The sequence below is a fragment of the Gigantopelta aegis genome, chromosome 9, assembly GCF_016097555.1.
Source record: "Gigantopelta aegis isolate Gae_Host chromosome 9, Gae_host_genome, whole genome shotgun sequence".
NCBI classification, from domain to species: Eukaryota; Metazoa; Mollusca; class Gastropoda; order Neomphalida; family Peltospiridae; genus Gigantopelta; species Gigantopelta aegis.
The window spans coordinates 45,843,022-45,870,352 of record NC_054707.1 but is presented as its reverse complement, the minus strand read 5'-3'; the positions used below and the strand labels follow the sequence as shown (position 1 = coordinate 45,870,352).

General features: G+C 37.1%; 1 protein-coding gene across 1 annotated transcript in view; it reads right to left on the bottom strand.

The window, feature by feature from the left end:
• LOC121381315 overlaps positions 1–27,331 on the bottom strand; it is a 67,350-nt gene that overhangs the window by 28,962 nt on the left and 11,057 nt on the right. Inside the window, exons 2-3 of the mRNA XM_041510574.1 lie at positions 7,043–7,354; positions 757–804 (exon numbers count right to left, since the gene is read on the bottom strand). Of these exons, the coding sequence (XP_041366508.1) occupies positions 757–804; positions 7,043–7,354 (360 nt within the window). The remainder of the gene's footprint in view (positions 1–756; positions 805–7,042; positions 7,355–27,331) is intronic.

The window sequence follows — 27,331 nt, the reverse complement described above, 5'->3', positions numbered from 1 at the left end:
ATTGCAAAGTTATGAACGTTTTGAGAATTAGACCCTAAATTTAGTACCGGAAATGACTCAATTTTTTCACTGAACGGGATCGACCCCATAACGCATCAAAGCTGTCTTTAAATAAAGTAATTTTGAGATACTGCAAATACTAAAATTTGCTGTGTTTAACAACACCACTAGAGCACATTAATTTAATCAACGGCTATTGGTGAGTTCTACATATAGTCTTAGAGAGGAAACCCGCTACATTTTTCCATTTGTGACAACGGATCTTTTATTGGTGTATACTACCAAATTAAATCCCATAGACGACAATAGTAACATATGTAGCTAAAACTCCTACCTGTAGTGTATCGATCGACATAAACACCACAGATATAAATACTACCACCCATCACCCTTAAAGTGAATCAGAAAAAAAATTGGGGTGAAGCTGCTATTTAAGAGATAACAGGTAAAGTTGAGTACTTTTTTACAGGTACCTCATACATGTTTTAAGCACAAGGCTACTTGATACAATGGTACTAGATGAAATAAAATTGCTTAATTTTTTTTTGGCCTAGATGACTATCACGACCAGCTTGATTTGTCACAATTGACAATGTAAGCTACACGTTTTCAGTAATGTATAAGTTAACGGTAAAACAGTTGTTGACACTGCCTAATAATTATGGTGAGTGTTTTTAAAGCACACACAGAATTTACAGTTTTACAATCGCAGACACTAGGTTTATCAAGATACTATTTATAATGCAAGTAATTTACCTTCCGCCTTCTCTGTGGACGGAGTCAGCTTTATTCCAGCAGGGTTGTCTGTGGAAAGAAGAAAATACTCTGTAAATCAGACAAAATACGATTAAAGTCACTGACTAGTCACTAGTTGTTAAAGGCATACTGTCACAGACCACTGACCTGTTTAATGGCCTAACAAAGTATTACTTAAAAATATATATATTTGATTTGTCCCTAAACGTACTTTATTCAACCATCTACGTAACCACCATACTCCACTTATTAATGATATTTTGTAAAAATAATTGAATTATGGCAATGGTCCATAATTCGAAAACTAACATTGCTGAGATGGTGATATGCATTTTACTCCATCATGATGTAGTTAAAGTGATGCAATAGTTAGATTTGGTCTGTAAAAATTAATGTAATTTTTATTTATTATTCATTAAAAGAGAAATAAGGTCCTTAAATCTGTGACAGTATGCCCTTAAGGTACTTGCGTCTTCTGTTGCACACACACACACACACACATTGTATACTCAACAAAATTAGGAGACATGTTAGTAATTCTCTGTTGGTGTGATTTTATTTGAGTAAGTTTTGAAACAGATGACTTCTAACCATTGTTCCAGTAACAGTTGACATTGTGACACTCAACAGTCTTGCACACACGGTGTTTTTATTTGACTATTTGTGAAAACTGACAAAGTGCCATTCACTTAGGATTCATTACTCGTTGGGTCATAAGGATACATGTCATTTTGTTTGCTGTCAATTGTTGTTTGAATCATGTTTAATAATATGCCAGAATGTTAACACCTTGCAACGAAAGAAGCTGAATATTTAATCATATTATATAACATTTAGTGAAATATCTTAAAATATAATAAAAGTGTTATCAGTCACTCAGTGACGATAACACATTTTAGAGTGAAAATTTCACTATTTCACTCTAAAGTGTGTTATCGTCACTGTTAAAAGTGTTATCTTCACTGTAAGAAAGCCGGAACTATTTTGCTGCTGGCATTTTAAAAATAAAGGTTAATTGTCAAAAGTTATATAATAAATAGAAAATGTCATGTTTTTTGTCAAATATGATTTATATCTCATCTTGTAACGTTTGCAATCATATCACACTCGTCGGGCAAGCGCGACTCGTGAGATATGATTGCAAACTTCACTCGATGAGATATAAATCATATTTGACAAAAAACATGAAATATCCTCTATATATTGCAGAACAGTGTGAACATGAATCTTAATTAGTTTTGTTGAGTATATTTGGAGCTACTACAGAAGAAACACGTCGGATTCACCAGAACGGATCATTCATGCAAGACATTATCGGTAATGTGTCACGTAACGGTAATAGCTGAAATTAGTTGGCATTGTCTAATGTCTAGAGTCAGTGTCTTTAAGTGTGAGCTCTGAATGCTTTGGAAATACCACCTAACCTGATGATCGGTTTGTAGGTAGTGGGTTCGCACCCCGGTACCGGCTCCCAACCAGAGCGAGTTTACCGACTCGGTGCGTAGGTGTAAGACCGCTACACCGACGTGTTTCTCACGAACCACTAACCCACAGTTCTGGACATACAGCCCAGATAGCTGAGGTGTGTGTCCAGGACAGCTTGCTTGAACCTTAATTGAATATATACAAGGGAATAAGTATAAATGCAATGAAATGAGACTGAATCCAACACGGGCTGCTCCAAAACGTATAACTGAATATGCATAAAAACCTTATGCCAATACAAGCAATAGAAATAAATAACTAAATATATTAATTAATTAATTTAATAAATCAATAAATCAATCGATCTATAAATCAATCAATGGATCAATCAATCAATCACGTACCAACAGAAAAACAAGACCAGACCCCCCCCCCCGACACCCCCCTCCCCCCACCACCATAACTCCTTGAGTAACCTGCCAGAAGGAGGGCCAAATCCATCTCAAACCCAATGCACAGCCACCCACACGGTATTGTCCTCACCCCCACCTCCAACTCCAAGCTACCTAGTTACTGTATGAAGAACGTAAACATCAAGACAACATTCTGAAGGCTTGGCATTCCTTGCAGTCTTTGCGCTGTTCTTTACCGACGCCTTACCCTTCTCGCCATTAATTTCGCCAACTGCCTCTGGCACTGACTATACTAATTGGATATTTCCACAGATATAACATCCAGCAAAAATAATACGGCCGATTTCCCGTGTATTACGTTCAAATAAGTGAAATGCAAGCAATTATAACGACACCCCAAGATGTCCTCCGTAATTAGCCAATGGGTGCTCTATCTTGGGAAGCACACGCGATGAGGACCAAATAGGAGAAAGGGGAAAAACATACTGTCGCCAAAAGAGTTAATCATGCTGAGAACATCAGCAAGAGGTCATGCATGCGACTCGTATTTCCACACGCGTGACAGGCAGTATCATGTCATTTGATAATACAGCAGCCGCGGGTTACACTCCACCAAATCAATTGCTTCCTGGGATCCTATAATGCGGAATCGGTACGAGCTCAACTCAGTTATACTTTGCATGTCTCACGGTCATTTTGCAAAGACTCACAAGCGTAAACACACATACACACAACATACAGTCAACACAACAGACAGATGCGCACACAAAACACACAATTATGTAGTAAATCCATTTCTAGAATTAGCAAAGGTTATGCGAAATAAGGAAGATATTGTTGTGTATATTAAACAAACAACAAAATGCAAAAACCAAGCTAACAAATACAACTACCTCCACCTCCAAGCCCCCTCTCCCCCCGTCCACAAAATCCAAGCAAATAAAAATACTCAATCAATCAACCAACAAACATCAAGCAAAACAAGATATATTAGTTAAAAAGACACTTGTAACCAATATCTAAATACCTTTAGTTTATTGTGCTGCTAAATATATAATATTAATAGTTTTAATATGTTCTCCGACACAGAGCTTCGGTGATGAGGTTCTCCACAGGGTTGAACGCCTTTATTGGAAACCCTTAAAGCTGATATGTATTTGAGTAACACATGTGGTGGAAGCGTGTTTCTTTTCTCATTATCAAGGCGGAATGCCGTCATTAGTACTGTCAGACACCTACTAATTGTATACGGTCAGACAAACCATTCGTATACTTTCCATTTTCAAATGGTAATCAGTTAATTCTGGAAGAAAAAACAACAAGGCTGATTCACCATTAACTACTTGTCTTCCTGTATTCTAGTAATTGTAACGGTATATTGGAATTAACTTTGCTTGCAAATGCGTTTCGAGTGCCGTGTTTTTAAGTGAACCTGTTCAATGTCCAGACATTAAAATGCAGCTATACATTATTTGATATTAAGGTAATCAAGAAACCAATTTAGAAGGAATAATACGCCTGGTTTCAAATAATGGCTATTTACTAAAGACGTAAACAAGAAACAAATTTAATTTCTTTTTAATATTATAAGTGCGTTTTAAGTCACTGTGATAACAAAGTTAGGCATATTTATTACTTTTAAATGTTCCAAAGAAACAGAGATTGAAGATATTTTTCCACGGTCAATACTGATTAAACCTGAAGTAGCAGACGAAGAGTTTTAAGTGGCGGGTTTCACGTTTTGGAAATAAAGTAATATTGGAGCAGACGATAATTGTTTTAATTGGTTCTCTGAAGTCTCAAATCAACCTGTCATCTTACCACTTCTTGGAGATGGATCCCAGTTCCAAGCAGCCCAATACAAACATGTTTTCGCTTCTAATTAAAAGGAACTTTTGGCTGCCATCTCGGCTGATAGGCACTTGGCAATATTAGTACTTGACAAAAGCAGAATCCTGACACGACATTTAGCCAATATTAATCAATAGTAGCAGGAAATATAATCTCAAGGATGGTCTGCGAAACTCCCATCTTTGACAGGTACGGTTATTGCAATCACGCGCGAAGAGCTGCCTGCAAATCACACATCTGTTGGAATGTTTCGGATGAAGTAACCAGAATGGCCAAATCTAATAAAACAGACAGACTGATAGCCATCTACGTCCTCCGCGACAGGCAGCCACGAGACAAACATGAACATAATAGTCTCTCCACTAACACATGTATTATTATTATTATTATAATACGTCCCATAACATTCCTGCTGCTCCAGCTTGTTGTGTGTTCATAATTTTGTAATCACTTGAAAGATTGAATATCTGTGAACTTTGAAAGGATTGTGCATAAATGATTGTGTTGTTTTGTTTTGCTTTTAAGCTGATACTTTAGACAAATTTATTCTATGCAGATGCTTAATAGATTCTGTGTTTCTTAAAAAACAAATTAATTGAAGGCACGCGAATTACCATGAGAACATGGAGTAAGTAATTTCAAGACGCATTAAGCGTTTTAAAGCGCTTTCGGTATAATTGAATAATACATTCAAAGTAAGAAATAATTTTGTTTAGGGTCCATTGGGCTATTTCTCATTTCAGCCAGTGCCCCACAACTGGTGTAACAGAGGCCGTGGTATGTACTATACTAGCTGTGGGGCGGTGCATATAAAAATTCCATGCAGCTAATTGAAAAGAGCAGCCCAATAAGTGGCGACAAATGGTTTCCTCTCTCAATATCTGTGTGGTCATTAACCATATGTCCGACGCCATATAACCGTAGGGGCGAGACGTAGTCCAGTGGTAAGGCGCTCGCTTGATGCGCGGTCGGTTTGGGATCGACCCCCGTCGGTGGGCCCATTGGGCTATTTTTCGCTCCAGCAGGTGCACCACAACTAGTACATAAAAGGCCGTGGTATGTGCTATCCTGTCTACAGGGGTGATGCATATAAAAGATCCCTTGCTGCTAATCGAAAAGAGTAGCCCATGAAGTGGCGACAGCGGGTTTCCTCCCTAAATATCTGTGTGGGTCTTAACCATATGTTCGACGCCATATAACCGTAAAATTAAAGCGTCGCTAAATAAAAAAAAATTCTTCTTTTCTTCGTTTTGTTTAGTACAAATCGGTTGAACGAAATAAAGATGGTGTCCTAAAGTAGAACTCCACAACGTTGATGCAGATTTTCGCAGATATAAATTTTGTTTGTATTAATATAAACTAAACACGGATACACGTGCTAAACCCGAAACCTATTTCCAAACATATATGTTTTGGGGTTTTTTTATATATAAAACAGCGATGTTTTCCATAAGATCATTAGCCATGTTTTTCATTATTCTGCGTATTTAATACTCTTTAACAACAAACATATTTATAAGGTTTTCGTTTTTCAAAAGCACTGTTATATTTAGATCACACAACCTTTGAGATGTTTCAATTAAAGTGAAACCTGCAGCGAAATATGGGTGAATTCTTACGGAAATAGGCCGACGTCGAACCACAACTTACAATTAGAGAGCACTAGACATTTTCATTATCCAAAGTTGCTTTTATTTTTACATCTGACGGCCGTGCAAGTCCTGGAGGATACACGGTAATGATTTCACTTTACGCCCGTGGAGCAAGCGGACCGGGATACAGCGCGGTGGTAGGGCGCTCGCCGGAGGTACGATAGATCGCAGGATCGATCTCATTCAGTGGATCCATTGCCCCCCATCCCCCGTCTCAATGTATTAAAAGACGTTGTATATGCTGTTACTTCAAACTGATTGTATTCCAGAACTGACTTATCAAACGACGTTGTATATGTAATTAACTCAAGATAAAGTCCTTTATCCATTAAACTTCAAACATGTCCATCCCAGAACCAGTCTCTGAGGTAAGCCTGCCCAACTATGGACTTTGATATACAAATGTGGTTGAGATGGAATAACACCCAATAGGTCCACCAACGATAATCGTTCCCACGACCCACCGGACCTCCGGCGAGGGCTCATCCACTGAACTGTATCCCGCAGCTTTCAGAGCCTTCTAAGGACGAGCACCTGATAGTGAATCATGGAAGCAATCACGACTTTGTCATTCAGATTAGTTAAACAAGTTTGTTTTTGTTTAACGACACTACTAGAGAACATTGATTTATTAATCACCGACTATTGGACGTCAATCATTTGGTAATTTTGACATAATATATAGTATTGAAGAGGAAACCCTCTACATTTTGTTCATCAGTAGCAAGGTATCTTTTATATACACCATCCCACAGACAGGATAACACACACCTCGGCCTGTGATATACCAGTCGTGGGATACTAGCTGGAATGAGAAATAGCCAATGGGCCCACCGACGGGGATCGAACCTAGACTGACCGGGTATCAAGCGAGCGCTTTACCACTGGGCTACGTCCCGACCTATTGTCTTTCAGATTAGTTACACTAACAACCGCGGTACTCACCAGTTGCTGTCAAGGTGGTGATGTTGAGTGTGTTGCTGGCAGTATCGCCGTCAGAACCCGACCCAGACCCAGCCCCGGAGACCTCGTTAACATCGTCGTCGTCACCTCCAACGACGTCGGCGTCACTGACATCGAAACCATCCTCCACCTGGATGTTCACGTCAGGTTTGGTTGTCGTTGGCGACTTCACGGTAATTTTCGTGTCCGCTGTTTGGATGTTCGTCGGTGGTAGGACGCTGTCGTGGTAGAAGGGGTCGTCAAGATCGATGAAGTCGTCGATGTCGTCCTTTTCACGATATGTATCTGTGAACACTAAGAAAATATTTCGAAATTATTGTTAAGAAAAGCTGGGGTGGTTTTGGAAAAAGAAATATCTCACTATCATCATCATCGTCATCATAATCATCATCATCATCATCATCATCACCATTATCATAGTTACCATTATCATCATGATCAACATGATCATCATCGTTATCATAACTATCAACATCGTCATCATCATTAGTCGTGTTAGTATATCGTCATAAATCATTCATTGATTGACTCGTTCATTCATCCATTCATTATCCGGGTTTTTTGTTACGTTTATGCCAGCATCAAACTATCAACTATCACGACTGAGTTGGCCAAACCCTTGGAAACCGTTACTGTTTTCAATGGTTAACAGACATTGCAATTTCCCCAACTCCCAGCTTACGACGGGTGATTAACACCTAATCGGTCGTATAGGTTGTATACGACGAGAATCGAGTTGTAAGATTGCTCAGACTAGCAACTGGACAGTCGTAGAAGTCGAGAGATCGGTGAATTGGTCAACTCCGTCATGATAGTTGGTAGTCTGATCCTACCATGACATTCAGTTTTGTATTAATCGGAAAATAAGGAAATCGCTAGAGGAAGGACGCAAATAGTGTTACAAACTGAAAAGATTTGAGAATTCACAAAATAGAGCAAAGTGTTACCACATGATATTTTAAAGCAAAACTCATTTTAATATTTAGATTAAAAAAAGATGACCATCATCTTTACCCCTTTTGTTCTTGTGTGCTAGTTATATGGCGGATAGTCGATAACCTATGTGTTATTCTGAGATTTAATCACAGCTAATCAAATGACAGTATTTTAGGAAATTACTTTTTGTAAAAATAGCACAAAATTTCTATTAAATTATTCCTTGTCATTTTCTCTTGTTAGGCAGTGTGTCCAAAACTAAAATTGATCCACGGTCGATTTTGCTGTGTACATGAATAACAAGGACACGTCAATTTCCCGTTATATTATTATGTTAATTATTATTAAGTCCATATTTATTTTAACACTTTGACATATACTCGGTATTGTCTTTCAATACTTGTCATAACCTTTCAATAAATACGTTCCTTCACAACAGGTTGTTGTAAATTATTTTCCTTAGAGTGTTATAAGATATTAAACCTAGAACTCGATTCTTTACTCCAATAATATACATCTGGATATAAAGCGATTGTGTCCGATGGAATTACTTTATTGATTCCGAACTAAAATATCAGGCAATCACAGCCTGGACCGTGTAATGAATATTTTATATCTCGCAGACGTTTAATCAAAGAGTTCTTTTGTCCTCGAATGAAATAGCATTAGAACTTAGATTGGAAATTATCGTGTACGTACATCCATCGACGCTGTGATCAAAGCTATCGCTGTCATATGTGGTTACCGTGCAGCGACGTCTATGTGGGGTCAGATTGGTGCTAAAATTAGTTAACCTTTCGTATCTGTCACCCTCATGGAACTAATGTTTCTAAATAAGACAAGAAAAATGTCTCTGGAATTTAATTTTAATTTTATTGTGTACTCACAGACTATTATTAACATTTTGTTTTGTTTAAACGACGGACTAAACATTTTTATTTACAGTTATGTATGTTAGGTATATGGTTAAACAGCACACAGATAATGAGAAAGGAAACCCGCTTCCGCCACTCCATGGACTTTTCGTTTGGCAATAAGTGACCTTTTTTATGAATCATTCCATTGACAGACGCGGTGAACTGGCTGGAACGTGAAATAGTCCAAATGACCCACCGATGGTAGTCGATCGTAGACCGACCGTGCATCAGGCGAGCGCTGCACCACTGGGCTATGCCCCTCACCCTTGCCGTACAGCTAGGTGTATATTGTCTTCAAGTCAACTAAATAAAGCTCCCTCAGTTTTAAATGGAAACAGACTTTTATAGTTTTCGTTTTGCTTAGCAGGAATAAGACATGTTCGTATATCCAATACTTCATTGTCTTTAAAATTAACGAATTACCTTAAATTAGAGTTCATAGTTTTGCAGGTGTTAAACTTTACTGACCAACTTTATACTAAAATCGTATGAAAGCTTACTTAGAAATGATCACATGGTGTGCGTGTATGGGCGTGTCCGTGCGTGCGTGTGTGTGTGCGTGTGTGTGGAGTGGGATGTGTGTTTTGTGTGGCGAAAATAATAAATCATAAATGACCCCCAGCTCCTGCGTAATAATTGTGGAACATGTATACATTCAGTATACATTAAAACAATCACTACTGTTGAGTGGTCAAACATTGTCTTGAAATTATAATATATATATGATATATATATATATATATATATAGACAAAACAACACGCTGTTGATAAGCTGTTTTTGAAATTAGCTTTTGACCTTGAAACCAATTCAAATGTTCACTGAACAGTAGAAAGATGGCTACCGAAAGATTTGTTTCACGACTGTTAGGAAAACACACACCGGAATAAACTTTGCACATGAACAGCTGCAGTCGCTATTGCTGCCGATCAGCTGTCAGTAACATCGTGTACGAGATTAGTCACTACTGAAGGAACGTTTTCACTGTGCGACTTATAGTAACGTCTTATAGAACGCTAATAAATATTTTATGGTACTCGCTCTGTGCATACATTTTGAGCCTCGTTACTTGCAGTGTGCGACTAATATGGTTACGATTTAATGATTTTTCACAATACAACTCGATCGCATGCTGTATGTCGTTATTTCAATCGCAGAGTGACAACGTCCCTTAATCAGTAAAGATCGGTTCCCGGTCCAGGCATACATATAATTAGTTATTGTAATTACGTTTTGACCTGGCAAGCAGTCATTTACTGACATGATTTTGATGGATCTCTGTAATTATTTTAAACTTGGCATGTTTCGTATGTTTGTTTATCTCACAGTGACCAGGCGAAATCAAAACGGACTGTGATCTTGGAATCGGCCACACTAGTAACTGACCTGCCGCAAGATGTAATCACAGGATTTGGTTTGTTTTCCGCAAAGCTATGGAAACCGTTACTAGTTTCACTGGTTAACAGGCAAGAACACAATTATAATAATTTGATTTTCACACCGGCTGCATTCAGAAGCGTGGCCGGTTCGCTTTCAAGAATGTTGTCACTGCCATTAATTTTTATTAGCTATGCATACAGCCAGAGACGCGAATGTTGTCGATCATATTGGAAAGAAAAGTTCCTGGAAATGACTTCCAACAGATGTGTCTTCCTTTGATTCGGTATGTTTGTCATCGTGTGTAAATATTAGAGCCATTAAACTAGTCATCGTCTACAGAGGGTTGGCGCTGACATCGAGGGATTTTCCTGCTCTTGCTTCAGAAATTTGAAATTGTTTCATTTCCCCAAAGTCATTAACGAAAGGATGGCTCTGTTAACCATGTTACTTTTTTCAACCGAATGCTTACACACACAAAACAAATCTGCTATGACTGGTACTCGTGAATGCTTCAAAGCGTAACGTTTTCCCTAGTGACCGGTAGAGTCATCCACAGTTTACTGATCTAAGTCTGGAAGAACTCGTGTCTAACTGGATAAGTCTGGTACTCGCCAGTGTCAGTTCTTGAATAACTCACAAAGTTGAAGATAGCAATGGCTTTAAACTTAAATCTGTACACTGAATGTGCGTTCCATATTCAAACCGGGGCACAAACAGCACCTACTAGCCTAAACGTCTATTCACTGTGGACTGTCTAAGCTAGTCTTGGGAGTGACAGGCCTTAAACATACGGTGTAGGAGATATGGGACATCCTGTTACAGATATCGTAGGAGAGTGGCAGTCCTCCTAAGGACAAACACCTGATAGTGGATAATAGAAACAATCACGAATTTGCCTACAAACATTCTTGTGCAGAGATACTATTTTGATAACGGAATACGAGACGGATTAAACATAATATTCACTGGGGAATGGGAATTTGTGGCAATATTTTCTGTATTCTTTAACAATAACACTCACTAATAAATAGTAGGGACATATAAAATGAATTCCATGCTAAAACGAGTTGTTTTATCGAAATTTAGAAGCAGGGTTTAGCTTCCGTGTAAAGAACTATTCTTGACACCAGACCGTTTCATTTAACAATTCTAGGCTACATTAACTAATAAATCATCGGCTGATAGATGTCAAACATCTGATCACATAATCTTAAAGGACATCTGCTACGCTTTGTGTTTCTATTTGCAGCAATATTTTATTTTGAGTTTGTTTTTGTTTAACGACACCACTAGAGCACATTGCTTTATTAATCATCGGCTATTGAATATTAAACATTTGGTAATTCTGAATATATAGTCTTTGAGGGGAAAACCGCTACATTTGTCAATTAGTAGCAAGGGATATTTTATATGCACCCACCCCCAGACAGGATAGTACATACCACAAACTTTGATATACCAGTCGTGGTGCATATTTTATGTGTATTTACCATGACCTTTGAAATACAGGATACAATACTATGGATCCGTCAAGGAGTTATGATCCAGCGACCCACGAACCGTAAGCGAACAATCTACCGACGGAGCAAAATTGCGTCCCCGTTTCGTAGCGATGAGGTGGAGTGATGTTCTAACTCGGTCATCAACTGTAAAGTGAGGTGCTTGGGTCGTAGAATCGAAACACCTTGGTGGACCCGTTCTAAAACTCTATGTTAGAATTACTAAACGTATGACATCCAAAAACCGGTCACTAACAAATCAATGTGCTCTAGTGGTTTTGTTAAAGAAAACTAACTTTTAACTTTCATCAGCGGCAGTACATACACAGACTTTCTTCTCTCTTTGAAAACGGAAAGTTCAAACAAGTGATCCCTTGCTGCTAATGGAATTTTAGTGTCATGGCGAATCTCATGATTTTACAATGGCTTCCTGTTACACTGGAACTACGTGACCTTTGGCGCGCCATGTTCCAACACATAGAAAATAATGTCTTACATAATCCTTACTGGTCTCACAACATCAAAACTACCTATGTGTTAGGTCTGACTGCCTGAATGTCTGTCCTCGATATGCACAATGTCGAACGTGTGACCATAAGGCGACGTCAACAATACAATTTCGAGGAACGACAATAGCCATGAGAAAAGCCGATTGTGACCAGACAAACATTGCTATGCAATCAGCTATTCTTGTACGAGGCACTCGTATCGTGTGACCTCGCCTTTAGTAACGAAATAACGCTTTGATTCCTTGTGTGTAAATGACCGATTGATTCCTTCTTAAACTTTAAATCAGCGCGGTTAAAGCGACAGACCCTAGTTTGAAAACACTACAGTGTCTTGCTCACTATCACAATTGAGGTTTTTTATAATTGAAATCAGACATTATTTAGAATTTATTGTATACATTATCCATTTCAGTACATCCAAAATATTGCTGGTCATTCTAATGTTTCTAATACCACGAAACGCATTTTTCATATTTTTAAAAACGCACGTACGTCTGAGAAGTAATGGTTATAGATACGTACTCTAGTCTATTTTCAAGGATATTTCCCGTTTTCAACGCCAGACTCTTGTTTCACTCTATTGTAACTTTATCAAAATGTGTTACAGGTTTGTAGATTAACCAAACGCAGTGTCCATTTTCATTGGTTGGAACTAGGGTCTGCGCGTTTATTCGCATTGAATAATGACCTCAGGACATGTCATATTGTAATTTGTTTTTGTTTACATTTGTATTCATATATATTATACACTGCATCATGGGGCAAATAAAATGTTATGTGTGTTTGCATTTGCGCGTAACAACGCACTCTCGCGTGAGAACACATGCTGAGGTAATCTGAATGTCAAAACAGTTATCAAATACAAATTCGCATCACTGCACAAGACAGTGTCCAAATGGCGTTTTGACAAGGCCGTGTCTGCTTTTATGAATAATTAAGGCACGTCTTCTAATCATGAAACTGTCGAGTTGGCAAATTCAACTGACGCAATAGAAACTGTGTATTATTGATTAATATCTATTCCTGTCTTTATTAACCAGAGTAATTCGGTCTTACAGAAGTTGAATAGATGATTAAAATATAGCTCATATTATGAATGAGATGCTTGAATTCTTTAAGACTAATGAGTGACATTTCATTCATTCTGAGACCAACATTCAGCAAATTTGAAAATAAAACATTTCATAAAATTAATAAGGTCTTATCAAAATATACTAAACATTAATGAGTTCAGATCCCCAAGGCTCCGGATGCCCAGTAGTGTGTGGTAATGACCAATGGTGAACACAAAAATCAATATGCTCTACGTTCGAGTGACGGTGACTGTTGCGAGTGATATAGGGTGTTAAAGGTAACACGAACTTGAAAACGTCCATGGTATCGAACAGCTAATAACAAACTACCGGGTCCGTCATCTATCACAGACTGTCTGATTCAAAGCCATCTGTCAGGAGCCATCGTAACGATACTCGCCGACCGGAATTGATGGCGATAGATCTAAAACGCCGCATCCGCCCTAAGTGAACTGTTTGTGTAAACGAAAGTCAGTTGTGAAAACGTACTCTCCGAATATATGTCGGTCTGAACGGTTTTTAATGCTTAATAGTACACATACACACATGTACGCACATACATACATACATACATACATACATATATAAATAAATGCATACATACATACATAAATGCATACATACATACATACATACATACATTCATACATACATACAATAGCTCAAAAGGTATCGTGGCAAGTCTGCAAAGTTGCGAGCGATTCGGTGTCACAGGTTCGAGTCCCAGCAACTGCATGGGACAATTTGTGAGGCCAGAAAGGATTTAATTATCCCCTGTGCCAGTGCGTAAATATATATTTATGTAACAGTCAACCTCGATATACATACAATATATAGATATTCATACATAAATACATACATACACACATGTGTGTACATTAATACATACATACATAAATACATACATACACCTGATATCATCCATGTTTTGACTGTGCTAGTTTTGATTTAATCAACTGGTCTAGCAGTGGCAGTCCTCTTTTTGGCGGTGCAATAATAATGTATTTTTTAGTAAAGGATCTCCTCTGGGGTCACTGGCCTCCTATAGACGTGGCACTAGATATTCACGGAAGCAACCACTATTTTACAAAACGCCCCTTCGACTGAATTGTACAGAGATACGGTCTTGAACCCGGATACATACACACATACCTACATCTATACGTACATATTTATATTATTATGCACGTGGGTTTGTGTGTATTGCAACTTGCAGTTACAAGTAAAGATATGGTGAATAAAACACCAAACTTAGAAAATAAATTATTTGTCAAATGATTATGATCGATAATAATAACAAATGTAATCACACAAGCCACGAAACAAGCCATGTTGTCGATGTAGGACATAAAACAGATCGATACTCATATCTACAAACGATAATCGTTACTCTTCTCTTGAATACTTCTGAGCTGTGTGCGCTGTCTTCTGTTAATGGTTCCTCCTATATTATTCTTAATCGTTTAGAAAACTTCCTGGTGTTTTATCGACTAGAAGTATTTTATGCGTCATAAGTTACTCACAAAACGCCTTGGCAGAAAAATCTCGCATTGCGTGGTTCAAATTTTAAATTATTATATCGAAGAATGATCTGCTACGGTACGAAAATTAAAGTAGATAACCTACTTTAGATGGCTATATAATAAACATATACTCGAGATTGTATTTTGAGGTTCAAGCACGTTTCTCTGGTCACATCTTCATACCTCAATACCTGTTGTAAGCGTCTTGGCTCCATTTTAAGAAGCCATCTCAACGTTAAGATCACCTAAATTGCTTAAGATAGCTATGAAGTTAAGGCGATCTTAGCGCACAAATCGCGTCGTAAAACCAGGCCCTGGGGCGGAAAACTTAGACGTAAGAGATGAAATAAACATGTGTGACTAAAACACTAACTATAAAGTATTCTAAACACAAACGTAACGCAAATCAATTGCTTATTTGTAAACATTTTTGTCATAATACATCTAGAATGAGGGAGGACCAAAGGCCGACCTTGTTGGTGTCGTGGTTGAGCCATCGGACGTAAGGCTGGTAGGTACTGTGTGTGTGTCCAGGACTGCGTGCTTGAACCTTAATTGGTTATAAGAACGAAAATAAGTTCAAATGAATGAATGAATGAATGAATGAATGAAGTTACCGAAGGTTAGTGCCTAAAACTGTTTATCGTTCTAATGAATTACGCGTTTACATAAAATTGCAACAACAAACAAACATTTCTGATTTAAAAAATAACTAACTTCAGAGATAGTTGGAAATGTGGGTGACCAAAGCAGAAGGTGACTGTTTATTATTATTATTATTATACAGTAACACATAGCCATGAGATATATAGATCTACGGTAAACTATGCAAGTGATATTCGGTGAAAAGTCATATTTTACCGTTAATGTCATATTTTCACGTAAAAGTCATATGCTCACAGTAAAAGTCATATTCTCACCGTAAAAGTCATATTTTCACTGAAGTTAAGAAACGGTGAAAATATGCTTTTCACACAGCACTCGGCGTAAAAATCGTATTAAACCCCCAAATGAAATAGCCTCTATATACTGATGCTGATAATGCTTGGTATGTAGAAATGATATAAACGTTTGACAAGCTGGTTATGATGACTACACATATTGCCAGAAATATTAATCATAAACACGAGAAAGTGAATTTCATTTGGTGTTTAGTATATTCAATAACATGTTTTTACCTTTGTTTCAAAGCTTTGATATTGTTTTTTTTTACGTGTCTGAAAGCTCTCTGTGTTTTATATTAAACATCACATTTCCACACTCATCCGCTTCAATGCTCATAACAGAATCCCGAAATTGAAACGCTCATGGAAACAAAATTGATATTGAACGATATCTCGTTTAATATTAATCGACTTAATTTTATCTGTGTGTATATTTCCCGCCATTGTGACAAGACGGCTGCTCTCTCTGTAAGATAACGAAGGGATGGATAGCACTATCGAGGAATTGAGAGTTAATTAAACTCATCTGCTGTCCTCCCTTCTTGATAATGCCGGGGACGGGGAGTCATTAGAAGGCCAAGGGTCTTTAATATCGGAGTGGCTTGACACTTTGATGGTAAAATGTGTGCCTTCCTATTTCTGTCCTCCAGACTCTGACTTCCGAGTTAGAGCGTTGACAGATCTTAATGGGAATCAAGCCAATAAGGCGGTCTTACTGACGTCGCTGGACTTAAGAATTACGACAACAATGTCGTATACAAGTTTCATGTCGATGCTCCATAAAGTTGCAAATGCAAAATTAAAATGCCAACATACGGTTTCTTCTTTGCCATGTCTTAAAGGCATACAGTCACGGATTTAAGGACCTTATTTCTCTAAAAATGGATAATAAATAAAAATTACATTAATTGTTGTAAACCAAATCTAGCTATCGCATCACCTTAACTGAACCACGATGGAGTGAAATCCATATCATCCCTCTCGGCAGTTTTAGTTTTTGAATTATGGACCATTACCATAATTCAATTATTTTTACAAGTATGGTGGTTATGAAGATGGTTGAATAAAGTACATTTAGGGACAGATCAAATTATTTTTGTTTAGGTAATACTTTGTTAGACTATTAAATAGGTCAGTGGTCTATGACAATATGCCTTTAAAGTACAACTGATCTTTCTAATGCTAAACGTAAAGGTACACTTTGTTTTTGTCCTTTATCATTCAAGATTAAGGTCAGATGTTAGTATACAAATGCCACTGCTTTGTTGAAACTGATTTTGTATTGTTTTTGTAGTGCAAAAGTATCCAGTGTGAAATCTAGGTGGGCCCGAAAGGCAGAATTTGTTAACCACGAGTTTGACCCTTGACCACCCCTAAATCACTATGGAGCAAATAACGCTGTCATAATGACAATGCAGAGCAGAAATACAGCACCAAATTTACGAAGTATGTTTTTCTTTAAATCAGGTGCTCAAGAATGGTACATATATAAAATATATGTAGTTGTAGAGACGAAAACGGGCTTTGTAAATTCGACCCCTTAATGTAAGGATGAATAATGATCGGATAGTGGACATTGTGTATAACGCCAGAATAAAGGTTTTATTGTAATTAAACTTGCTTACAAAACAAATTCAAAATGAAGGTGTCAACTGATGTTTGTCTTCTTTGATACGGACTGCATGGCGCTGACCCCCCCCCCCCCCCCACACAACAAAAAAAACCCCAACAAAAAACCCACCAACACAAAAAACCAACAACAAAACCCCACACAATAACCCCCACAACCCCCAAAACAACTCAGACAAACATAGAAACACAGAAAAAAGAAAGAAAGAAAAAAAAGCAAGCTTTTGAACAGTACTCAACTTTTGTGTGTTGAAATGGAGACTAATAAATTATAAATGACGTAGATTAGCGAGAATGTCCAAATCGAAGAAGGCGTGCGTCCGTTACAAAATTAACGTATATGATATTCTGTTCAAAAATATAAAATAATAAGAATACACTAGTAATTACCGGAAAGCTTTAATAATATCGCAAACGAGATCACCATGACAGTCTGTAATAACTGTTCAGGGCCTGGGCAAAGGCTACATAATTACCAGCGGCTATGTTTGCCGAAGATTCCGATACTTTACGGCCAAAGAGCCCATCACGAATTAATTATTGTGAAAAAAGAAACGGTAAACAGAGTTATCTTAGGGGTAGCTGTGTGGCACGAGAGGCCTGGTCGATAGCCAAACACGGCAAACAGATAGCTCAACAATTATATGTCAAACGCAAATTGATTTACGGACTGAAGAGTTTCAAAAATAAGGTCTATGTCAATACACCCAGACACCTTTCATCGTAACTGGCATTACTATAACACGTACTTACGACGTAGATACCTTTGACGAACGTTCTACCGACTGAGATCCCACCCCGAGAGAGAGAGAGAGAGAGAGAGAGAGAGAGAGAGAGAGAGAGAGAGAGAGAGAGAGAGAGAGAGAGAGAGAGAGAGAGAGAGAGACAGATGGCGTATTTGATAAGAATTAACCTCAGTAACTTCCAACCTAGAGATAAGCTCTTTAAGACCTGTTTATGCGATTATGCGTCACAGAAATTAAGGACACAATTGATTCCATCCAGTGAAAGTAGCACTCTTAATGGACGTGCACGAATACCTAATACAGACGGAGTAATATAACACCAACGTATCATTTTGTGCTCTTAACAAAGAGTTTGATGTAAGACAAAATCGAAATCATAATCAAACAGAGCGATGTGCGTGGGAATGGAACATCCAAAGACATCTGGAAATTTGGTAGAACAAAGTGGAATATAACTGTGCTCTGTGATAGATATCAGGATATGGTGATGGTAGTCACCCTGTGACATTATTGCCAGACTATTTGACATGGTATGATAATAAGCAGATAAGTTTACGATATCCCACAACTTTACCAGACAAGATGACAATGAGCACGTTAAATAATATCCAAGAAGATTGTAAGACATTTTAAAATAAGGATTTACTCTGTTAATAACCAGATATGTTTACGTTTTCCAAGAAGACGCTAGAATTTTTTTTTAGACTTAAGTGAAAATATCCAAATATCTAGTGAAATTACCAGGCCAATTGAAACAAGGACCTGAAATGAAGATAACGAGATGGGTCTACACTGTTCAAGAAAACAAAAACACGAGACGAGTTTAAAGACGTTTAAAGAAGAACGAGTTTAAAATAAACAGACACACAATATTCACAATATTCAATAATATTGCCAGACAAGTTAAAAATAAAGACATGAATTAATGGTAATCAGTCAGGTGTATGAGGTTCAAAACAGTTGCCAGACAGTCCGAAGCAGCCAAATCGTGATAAGCCAATAAATTTATGATATTCAACAATTTATTAAGATACGTTGAAAATTAGAACGCGAATTTAAGAAAACCATACATGTGTGTGAATCGAGAGGCGAAGGAACTTTGCAAGACAAGACACAAATGAAGAACAGCTGAATCTAGAGATTAGTGATTTCCAGACTAGTAGTTCCTAAACGAAGAAGGAACTAGTGATTGCAGAGCTGAATGCAGAATACCTGAAATGTTCTTTGTAAAGACAAGCCTCGATCATGTCATGTCGGTGTGTCTCGAAGTAATTGGAGATTACTCGCTTTACGGTAAAATATGATTGACGGTGTACAATGATGATTAGAAATGGAAAGTTCATGGAAAACAATTCGTTAAGGAAGACTAATGGAGGCTAATGGATGAAGTGGTTGTTGATGATTATCATTGAAAAGGCGACTCGAAATACCAAGAGATAATCGCGAATGCAGACAAATAGAAATGACTAAATATTAAGTTGAACTTGAAGAACAGCGCTAGGTTAAAAGACAGCCCGATACGTTTATGGGTATAGCAGTGATGAATTGGTTTACGCCGAAAGGTAAATAGGATATCTTAAAAGCTAGCTGGAGAATTTAGTGAATGGAATATAGCCATAGATGAAAATGGATGAGTTATTGAAACCAGCCCTTGAAGTTCATGGATTTAGTGATTATGGGAGGTTTTCAGACGAGTTTTAAATTCAAATAGCAACAGACGATCGTGGAAGTATTGGAGCTAAAGATTACCTAGCACGCAAGTAAATCAGGAATAGATTGAAGATAATCCAGATAGACCCACGGGAATCGATATTGCCTGCAACATGTTACAGGAGATATAGCTAGCGAATGTAGGGAAATGTTGATATAGAATACTATATGAAAATTGTAACAGAAGGGGATATCAGAGATATTCAGAGACAAGGAAGATGGTGGAAGATGGAAACACTTGTGATGAATGAAGGAGTCAACTGAAAGTGATAACACTAAAATAAATAGAAAGTAACTTTCAACATAACGAGGAAACAATGAAAATAGTTTTGATTTTAAATTTCCTTTTGCAAGACACACGATACATTCCAAGACGGATGGTTACAGCAGGATCTAATGCATCTCCATCCTTCACGCCACAAATTTAGAGCTTACTCCCTTGACAGGCAGCACGCTTACTGGACATTTCGTGGAAAATAATTACATCAACAACGACAGTGAAATTACCACGGAGGCTGAAAGGAACTTCCAAGTACGTTTATGAGGCGTTATGTTGATTGCTGTGCTCCATTACAAGATTGTCAGAGTAAAGCAGCATTTAAGATTGATGCCGAGATGAAAAGTGACCCATCTCGTACACGTAATACCGCTCGGCTGCCCTGAATATACATTTTATTTCGGGCACAACTCATCTGCAAGAGAACCGGCCGTAAGATTGTTGATGATCGATTACCTAGAGATAGAATTGGACTATGTAGAGGTGGTAAAGGTTGTGTACGATGCATTCATTCATACTAAACAGTATACAGCCGTGACACAACGAGTTACGTCTACGGGCCTCAATTATGATTGCATCTGGTGGCGTCCGCTGATTAAAACAGTATACATAAATGAATATCCAACGAAACAAACAAACAAGCAAAAAACCCACAAAAATCAACTCTCCCCCCCCCCCCAAAAAAAAAAAAAAAAAAAAAATTAGAGAGAGAGAGAAAGAGAGGAGAGAGAGAGAGAGAGAGAGAGAGAGAGAGAGAGAGAGAGAGAGAGAGAGAGAGAGAGAGAGCGAGAGAGAGAGAGAGAAAAAAAACCCTAACAACAAATGAACCCCCCCCCCCCCCCCCCCCCCCCCCCCCAACAAAACAATAACAACAACAATAAAAAAGAACCACACAAAACTAGTTTGGCCACAATAGTTAAGTGGCTGTAAACTCACCGTGGTGCAGGGGTGTAACATTCTCTTTGAGAATGGCCAATACAGCACAAATTGAAGTTTAGAGTAAAAGTCAGTATCTTATCTGTGATATTTGTATTTGTATTTTTGCACAGTTCTTTACACTGATTTTATTTATATCTTGAATTTTTCTGTTGATGTTGATCATCACCTTGTTTGTTTCCATTACCATAGTTTGACACCCAACAGCCGATGTGTTTTTCGTGCTGGGGTGTCGTTAAACATTCATTCATTCGTTAACACAATGTTTACTATACGTCAGAGAAGGAAATTTCAATTTGTAAAATGCTACTTTAAAGTCACCTAAATTATTGCATTCGGAAGTATACGTTATACATGGCAACCAATTGCCAATTAAAAATAACTAATTTTATTTTAATTTTGCAAAATAAGTTCATGTAATAATTAATATTTTAAAGCAAAGGGTCTCTTTTACTTTAATAGATAATGTGGCGACATTTTCTGCTTACCCAGAATTAGTCCTATGATTTGTTTCATTCACGTTAATTATGTTTTCGGTTCTAGATTTAAACCAGCTCGAATTACACATTGCCATGCACCGGATCATGTGGTATTCCTGGAATAAACGAAATATTAACATCAGATTTTTAACAAATCTCCAGAAGACCAATATTATATGATTCACCCCTACGCAGACAGTTGCCGCAGAACTGTCGTCTGGTTGCGTAGGTGGAAGAATTGCAAAATGTATAGTGGGGTTTGTGGTAAGCGGCTTTGGCTGAACCCATTTCATCCTATACTCTAGAGCACACTGCCAGGAAGATTAAAACGTGATGTTTGCCCAACATAAGGACTCACTTAAGCTACACGTGAGTGTCTGTTGTGTGGAACGCGGGTATCTGGGTCCGAGGTTGAGAATGGAAAATCAAAAATAGATCCAGAAGACGAAACAGCTGCAGCTTCAGAACGTATGGGTTCTACGTAACGACCTGATTGTTTCGTGAAAATTACACTAACTGTTTATTTCCACTACTGTACACGTACATACATTCACCGAATGTTCAAGCACGCCTGTCTTCCTCCCCCACAACCTTTTAATTCCCCATAAAGATCAACTGAAAAGTAATTAGAGATTACAGATGATTTAACGTAGGGATTTGACAATTCTTCAGAGACTATCCAATTCGTGGCGAAGCTATATACATAAAATATTAAGATAAACCATATTGCCTTTTAAAAGATATCTTCTATATAAAATAGAAAAAGATGTAATGTGATCAAATCGGTTTTATTGATAATCTGTTCATGCTGGTGTTATATTAATTATTGATAATCCCAAGAGATAAGACAAAATAGTCCAGATCATCAGAATGACATTTATGAATATTCTCTTGGTAGCATGGATTGGGTTTTGCTGCTTATAATGTCATTCACATTAGTAGATAAAATACATTGTATATATATATATATATATATATATATATATATATATATATATATATATATATATATACATATATATATATACACACATACATACAGAACATACATAGGAATACAGAGAGAGAGAGAGACAGAGAGAGAGAAAGAGAGAGAGAGAGAGAGAGAGAGAGAGAGAGAGAGAGAGAGAGAGAGAGAGAGAGAGAGAGAGAGAGAGAGAGATGAGAAGGGGGCACGATTGAGGAGAGAGGGATGGAGAAAAGACAGACATGATTGCAGAAAAAGGAGGTATAAAGATAATTCTAATATCTATAAAGTATATATATATATATATATATATATACACAGTGCTGTCCGGTGTATCGGCGCACCTAAGCTTTCAAGGACCATTTTCTATGTGAACATTGTAAAATATTTAATAAAATGCGTCTCTCACCAATGAAGAAGTGCATAATCTGAAATACACTACAAACTGTTTTATGTCTGTAGTAAATAAACATTTTAAAATGGTGCATAAATATTGGCACCCACTTGTATCCAAAACGATTTGCATGTCCGGTGATTCGGCGCAGTAGATGTAGATCGGTGACCCCGCTATTTATAAACCGCCCATGGCCTCACCTTTAGCCCATAAACGCTACACTATTGTCCCAGAATTATTTTAGTACTTTTTTGTTTTGTCTTGTTAAAAATATTACTATGAAAATGAACGATCACATATGACCCATCTCATGATCAGTTTCGGAATCGTTTTCTTGAGTGGCACAGTACTGCAGATGCATACATATTCATTGTCATGCATGGCTAAGATGCCTACATGGATTTTATTTTTCTCGGGTAGATTGTGCACACACGTGGATCTTATTTCGCTTTTATTTTTTATAACAATGTGACAATTGTGAACTGGAATGACTGTCAATTCAGGTGTAAAATTTTCGTTTTGTTTGCATTTGCCTGTGTTTTCTTTTTCGGTTTAAATAAAAAATAACCGAACAAAAATAATTACATTTATACTGTTTACTATAATTTTTAAAATGCGGGAAAGGTGTTTTTAGACTGGTTTTAACATTCTTAATATTAATAAGGATGACCTACTTCGCGTTTATAAACACGAAAACAGGTGAATTATTTTGAAATTATTATATAATTATTGATAATTCTAAAAAAATATTTAATTGCACCCTTAACAATAAATATGTTGATACTTGATTAACCATTGAAAAAGGAATTGAACTTTAATTCGTTAAAAACTCCGACAACATGACCACTTCCTAAGTATACTCAAGCAAAATACCAAGTGCGCCGAATCACCGGACGCGCCGATACACCGGACACGGTTGTATATATATATATATATATATATATATATATATATATATATATATATATATATATATATATATATATATTTTTTTTTTTTTTTTAATTTTTTTTTTTAATAGACCATGCACATTTGTCAACATTTTTTATTTATTTTATTCCTTTATTTGTTATGATGAGCATACTTCTGATTCTAAAACACAACCATGTGCTAGGTTGACCCCAAAATTCTACAAAAATGCTTAAATATATACAGACTGCTTTGCTGGTGTCGGAGCGGAACGTAGCCCAGTGGTAAAGTGCTCGCCTTATGCGCGGTCGATCTTGAATGGATTCCTTTTTACTAATGGAAAAATGTATCGGGTTTTCTCTATAAGACTTACCAGAATTACCAAATGTTTGACATACAATAGCCGATGATTAATAAATCAATATGCTCTAGTGGTGTCGTTAAAGAAAATAAAGCTTTGCTTGTGTCATTCTAAACATCTTTTATTTTTCAAATTCTGTTGGACGTATATATAAAAGTAAATAATAAAAACACTAAATAGACCTTTGAAAAAGGCTCCTCGCCCTCGGGTTTGTGGACGTTCTATTCTCAAATTAGCCTCCTTGTGTGTCATCGCTCACTAAGGACGAAAATCCCCACAAGACAGGAAAACATTTCCGGGCCTTGGCGTAATGCATTGGTGCAAAGTCGGCTTCTTCCAGCAAATTAGGTAAACGATCGGCGCTAAAACGTTTGCGACATACCGCAGAAAGAATCACCAGGGCCAACACTTTCTCGCCGGAAGCAAGATTGTGTGACTGATTAGAGCAGTCTTCGCTGACAAATGGATCAATTACATTTGAAGACTCGTCAGTTATATACGTTTTGACTCCAGACGATTCACTTTCAGTTTTAGATTGTTTCAAATCACAGTAGGGTGAAAATGTGATAGATTCTATTATTATAGGTGATTATGTTAATGGAACATCCCTGACGTTTGAGGTGCAACAACATGATCCAGGCTGAGAAGTTATTCGGCGATTAATATTAAATATTAACGATATTTTCTTGCTTAGAATATTACTTGTTACAAGTATAATTCATGTTTTCTGTTAGTCCTAATGTTTATAATTACGTTTAGACGTTAGAAATGCTTTATTAGTCATAAGTTACAACAGCTACACAATCTGAATGTCCATATAATTCAAGTATATATTTTTTTTAAAATTAATATTTGCACGTAAAGTGTAACAAAGATATTTGCAGAAGAATGTAGATGTATCTGATTTTGTTCAATGTTTTAAAACAAGTTTTAATTAAACAAACAATACAGAAACAAACAATGTAATTATCCACATGTTGATTGACTGAAACACATCTTACTGCATTTAAAAAATCCAAATGGATTATGTCTTACAGCTTACTAGGTGTTCTCTGTAGTACATAATTATGTAATCGACGAGAGTGATACTTTTAATATTTGCAGTCTGTTATATTATGACCAGAAAGACATATTAAAAGAAAGAGGTGATATACGAAAGTTTGATACGACTTTTCAGTTTGCAGAGTTTACTGAATATTTTCAGAAACGTATTCTGAGCAATGAAACCTTTCTGTGAAATGTAATGTAACAGATTTAAGAGAAAAGAGAGATACAAAACCCGACTAAGTTTGAATAATAAAAAAGGAAAGCAATGTTTTCTATAAGGACGCATTTAATACAAAAAACAACAACATTTTGGACTATATGGCGTCTGACATATTAAGCACCACACATACAATGGGGGAGGAAACCCGCTACCACCACGCAATGCGTAATTCTTTTCGATTAGCAGCAAGGGATCTTTATATGTATGATTCCGCAGACATGCAAGTGAGCACCGCCGTCGTTGCTGTACTAGCTGTGGGGGCACTGACTTGAACGAGAAATGAGTGATCGATCTTTAACCAACTGCGTATCGGCCCCGCCCTCAATGATAAATGCTTGTGTGGCGGTGACGTTGATTGCCAATCGATTTTATGATTTGGGGTTGTCTTTAGCATAATGATGGTACTTTCATCAGTTCTGAACAGAACAACATAGTATATTTACGTAACATATGGGGACTATAAAAGGCACCAGCCAGAACAACATAGTATATGTACGTAACGTACGGGGACTATAAAAGGCACCAGGCAGAACAACATATTATATTTACGTAACGTATGAGCACTATAAGAATGAATGAATGAATGTTTAACGACACCCCAGCACAAAAAACACATCGGCTATTGGGTGTCAAACTATGGTAATGGGGAGCACTATAAGAGGCACCAGACAGAACAACATAGTATATTTACGTAACGTATGGGCACTATAAAAGGCACCAGACAGAACAACATAGTATATTTACGTAACGTATGGGCATTATAAATGGCACCAGACATGGAAAAGGAATCCATCCTACTCATTTTCTGAAACGATTGCTTTGTATGCGGAAAACAGTCACTGATGCTGTAAACAACTGAACGTAGTCGAACAAAGATCAACGAATAGCCGGTTCTTCCACGTAGTTAAACAAAATAAATTTCAAGATTTATTAAACAACACTCAGACACGAGCGGTGTGTCGGATTGCGGTAATTACGTCCACGTAGTACCAGAGCGCATGTCTAATGTTTCGCACGTGTCGAATCTAAACGTTGTCATTCAAAACTAAATATGATTTAAAAAACCCACACAAAATATGATGCCATTGACCTGTTCTATTATTAAATTCCTGTGTCGTTTGCTGATGTTATATTTAATTCCTATTCAGTATCCAACAGATTTCATCATCCATTAACTAAAATGCACAGATTAAACAAAACAAAACTGTTTTGAATACAAGGTACGCACTTTCCTGTCTGTCGACAAGATACAATATGCTTATACAAGATATCTTGCTGTGTTTTGTCGAGAGAAGCTTATGATGTACCTCTCTTACTCTAAATTTAGTGTTAAAAAACCCATTATATATATGTTAGATGCAGACATAGCTTAATAAATACAGATATAGAATAGTAAACAATATGTGTGTTTACAAATATTTCACAAACACATAGACATAGTTTGATAAAACAACATGTATGTAAAACCAAACATTCCACATACTTGTAAACATAGTTTTATAAACAATATATGGTAACAATATTTCACATACAGGCAAATATAATGTAATAAACAATATGTTTCAAACAAATATTTAAATTGCCTAAAAAGAAATAGGTTTTACAAATTTACAAAAGCCACCGTTTGCATGTTGTCTGTTTTGTTCTGTTCTGCTCTGCAAAGAACACATTAATCCTTTATGGTCAAAAACTCTTCGATACACCCCTATGAAAATAACTACCCCCCCCCCCCCCCCCCGACAAAAAACCAAACAAACAAAATGAACATTAAGAAATCCAATCTAGCGAAACATAACAAACAGTTATTAATTACTGA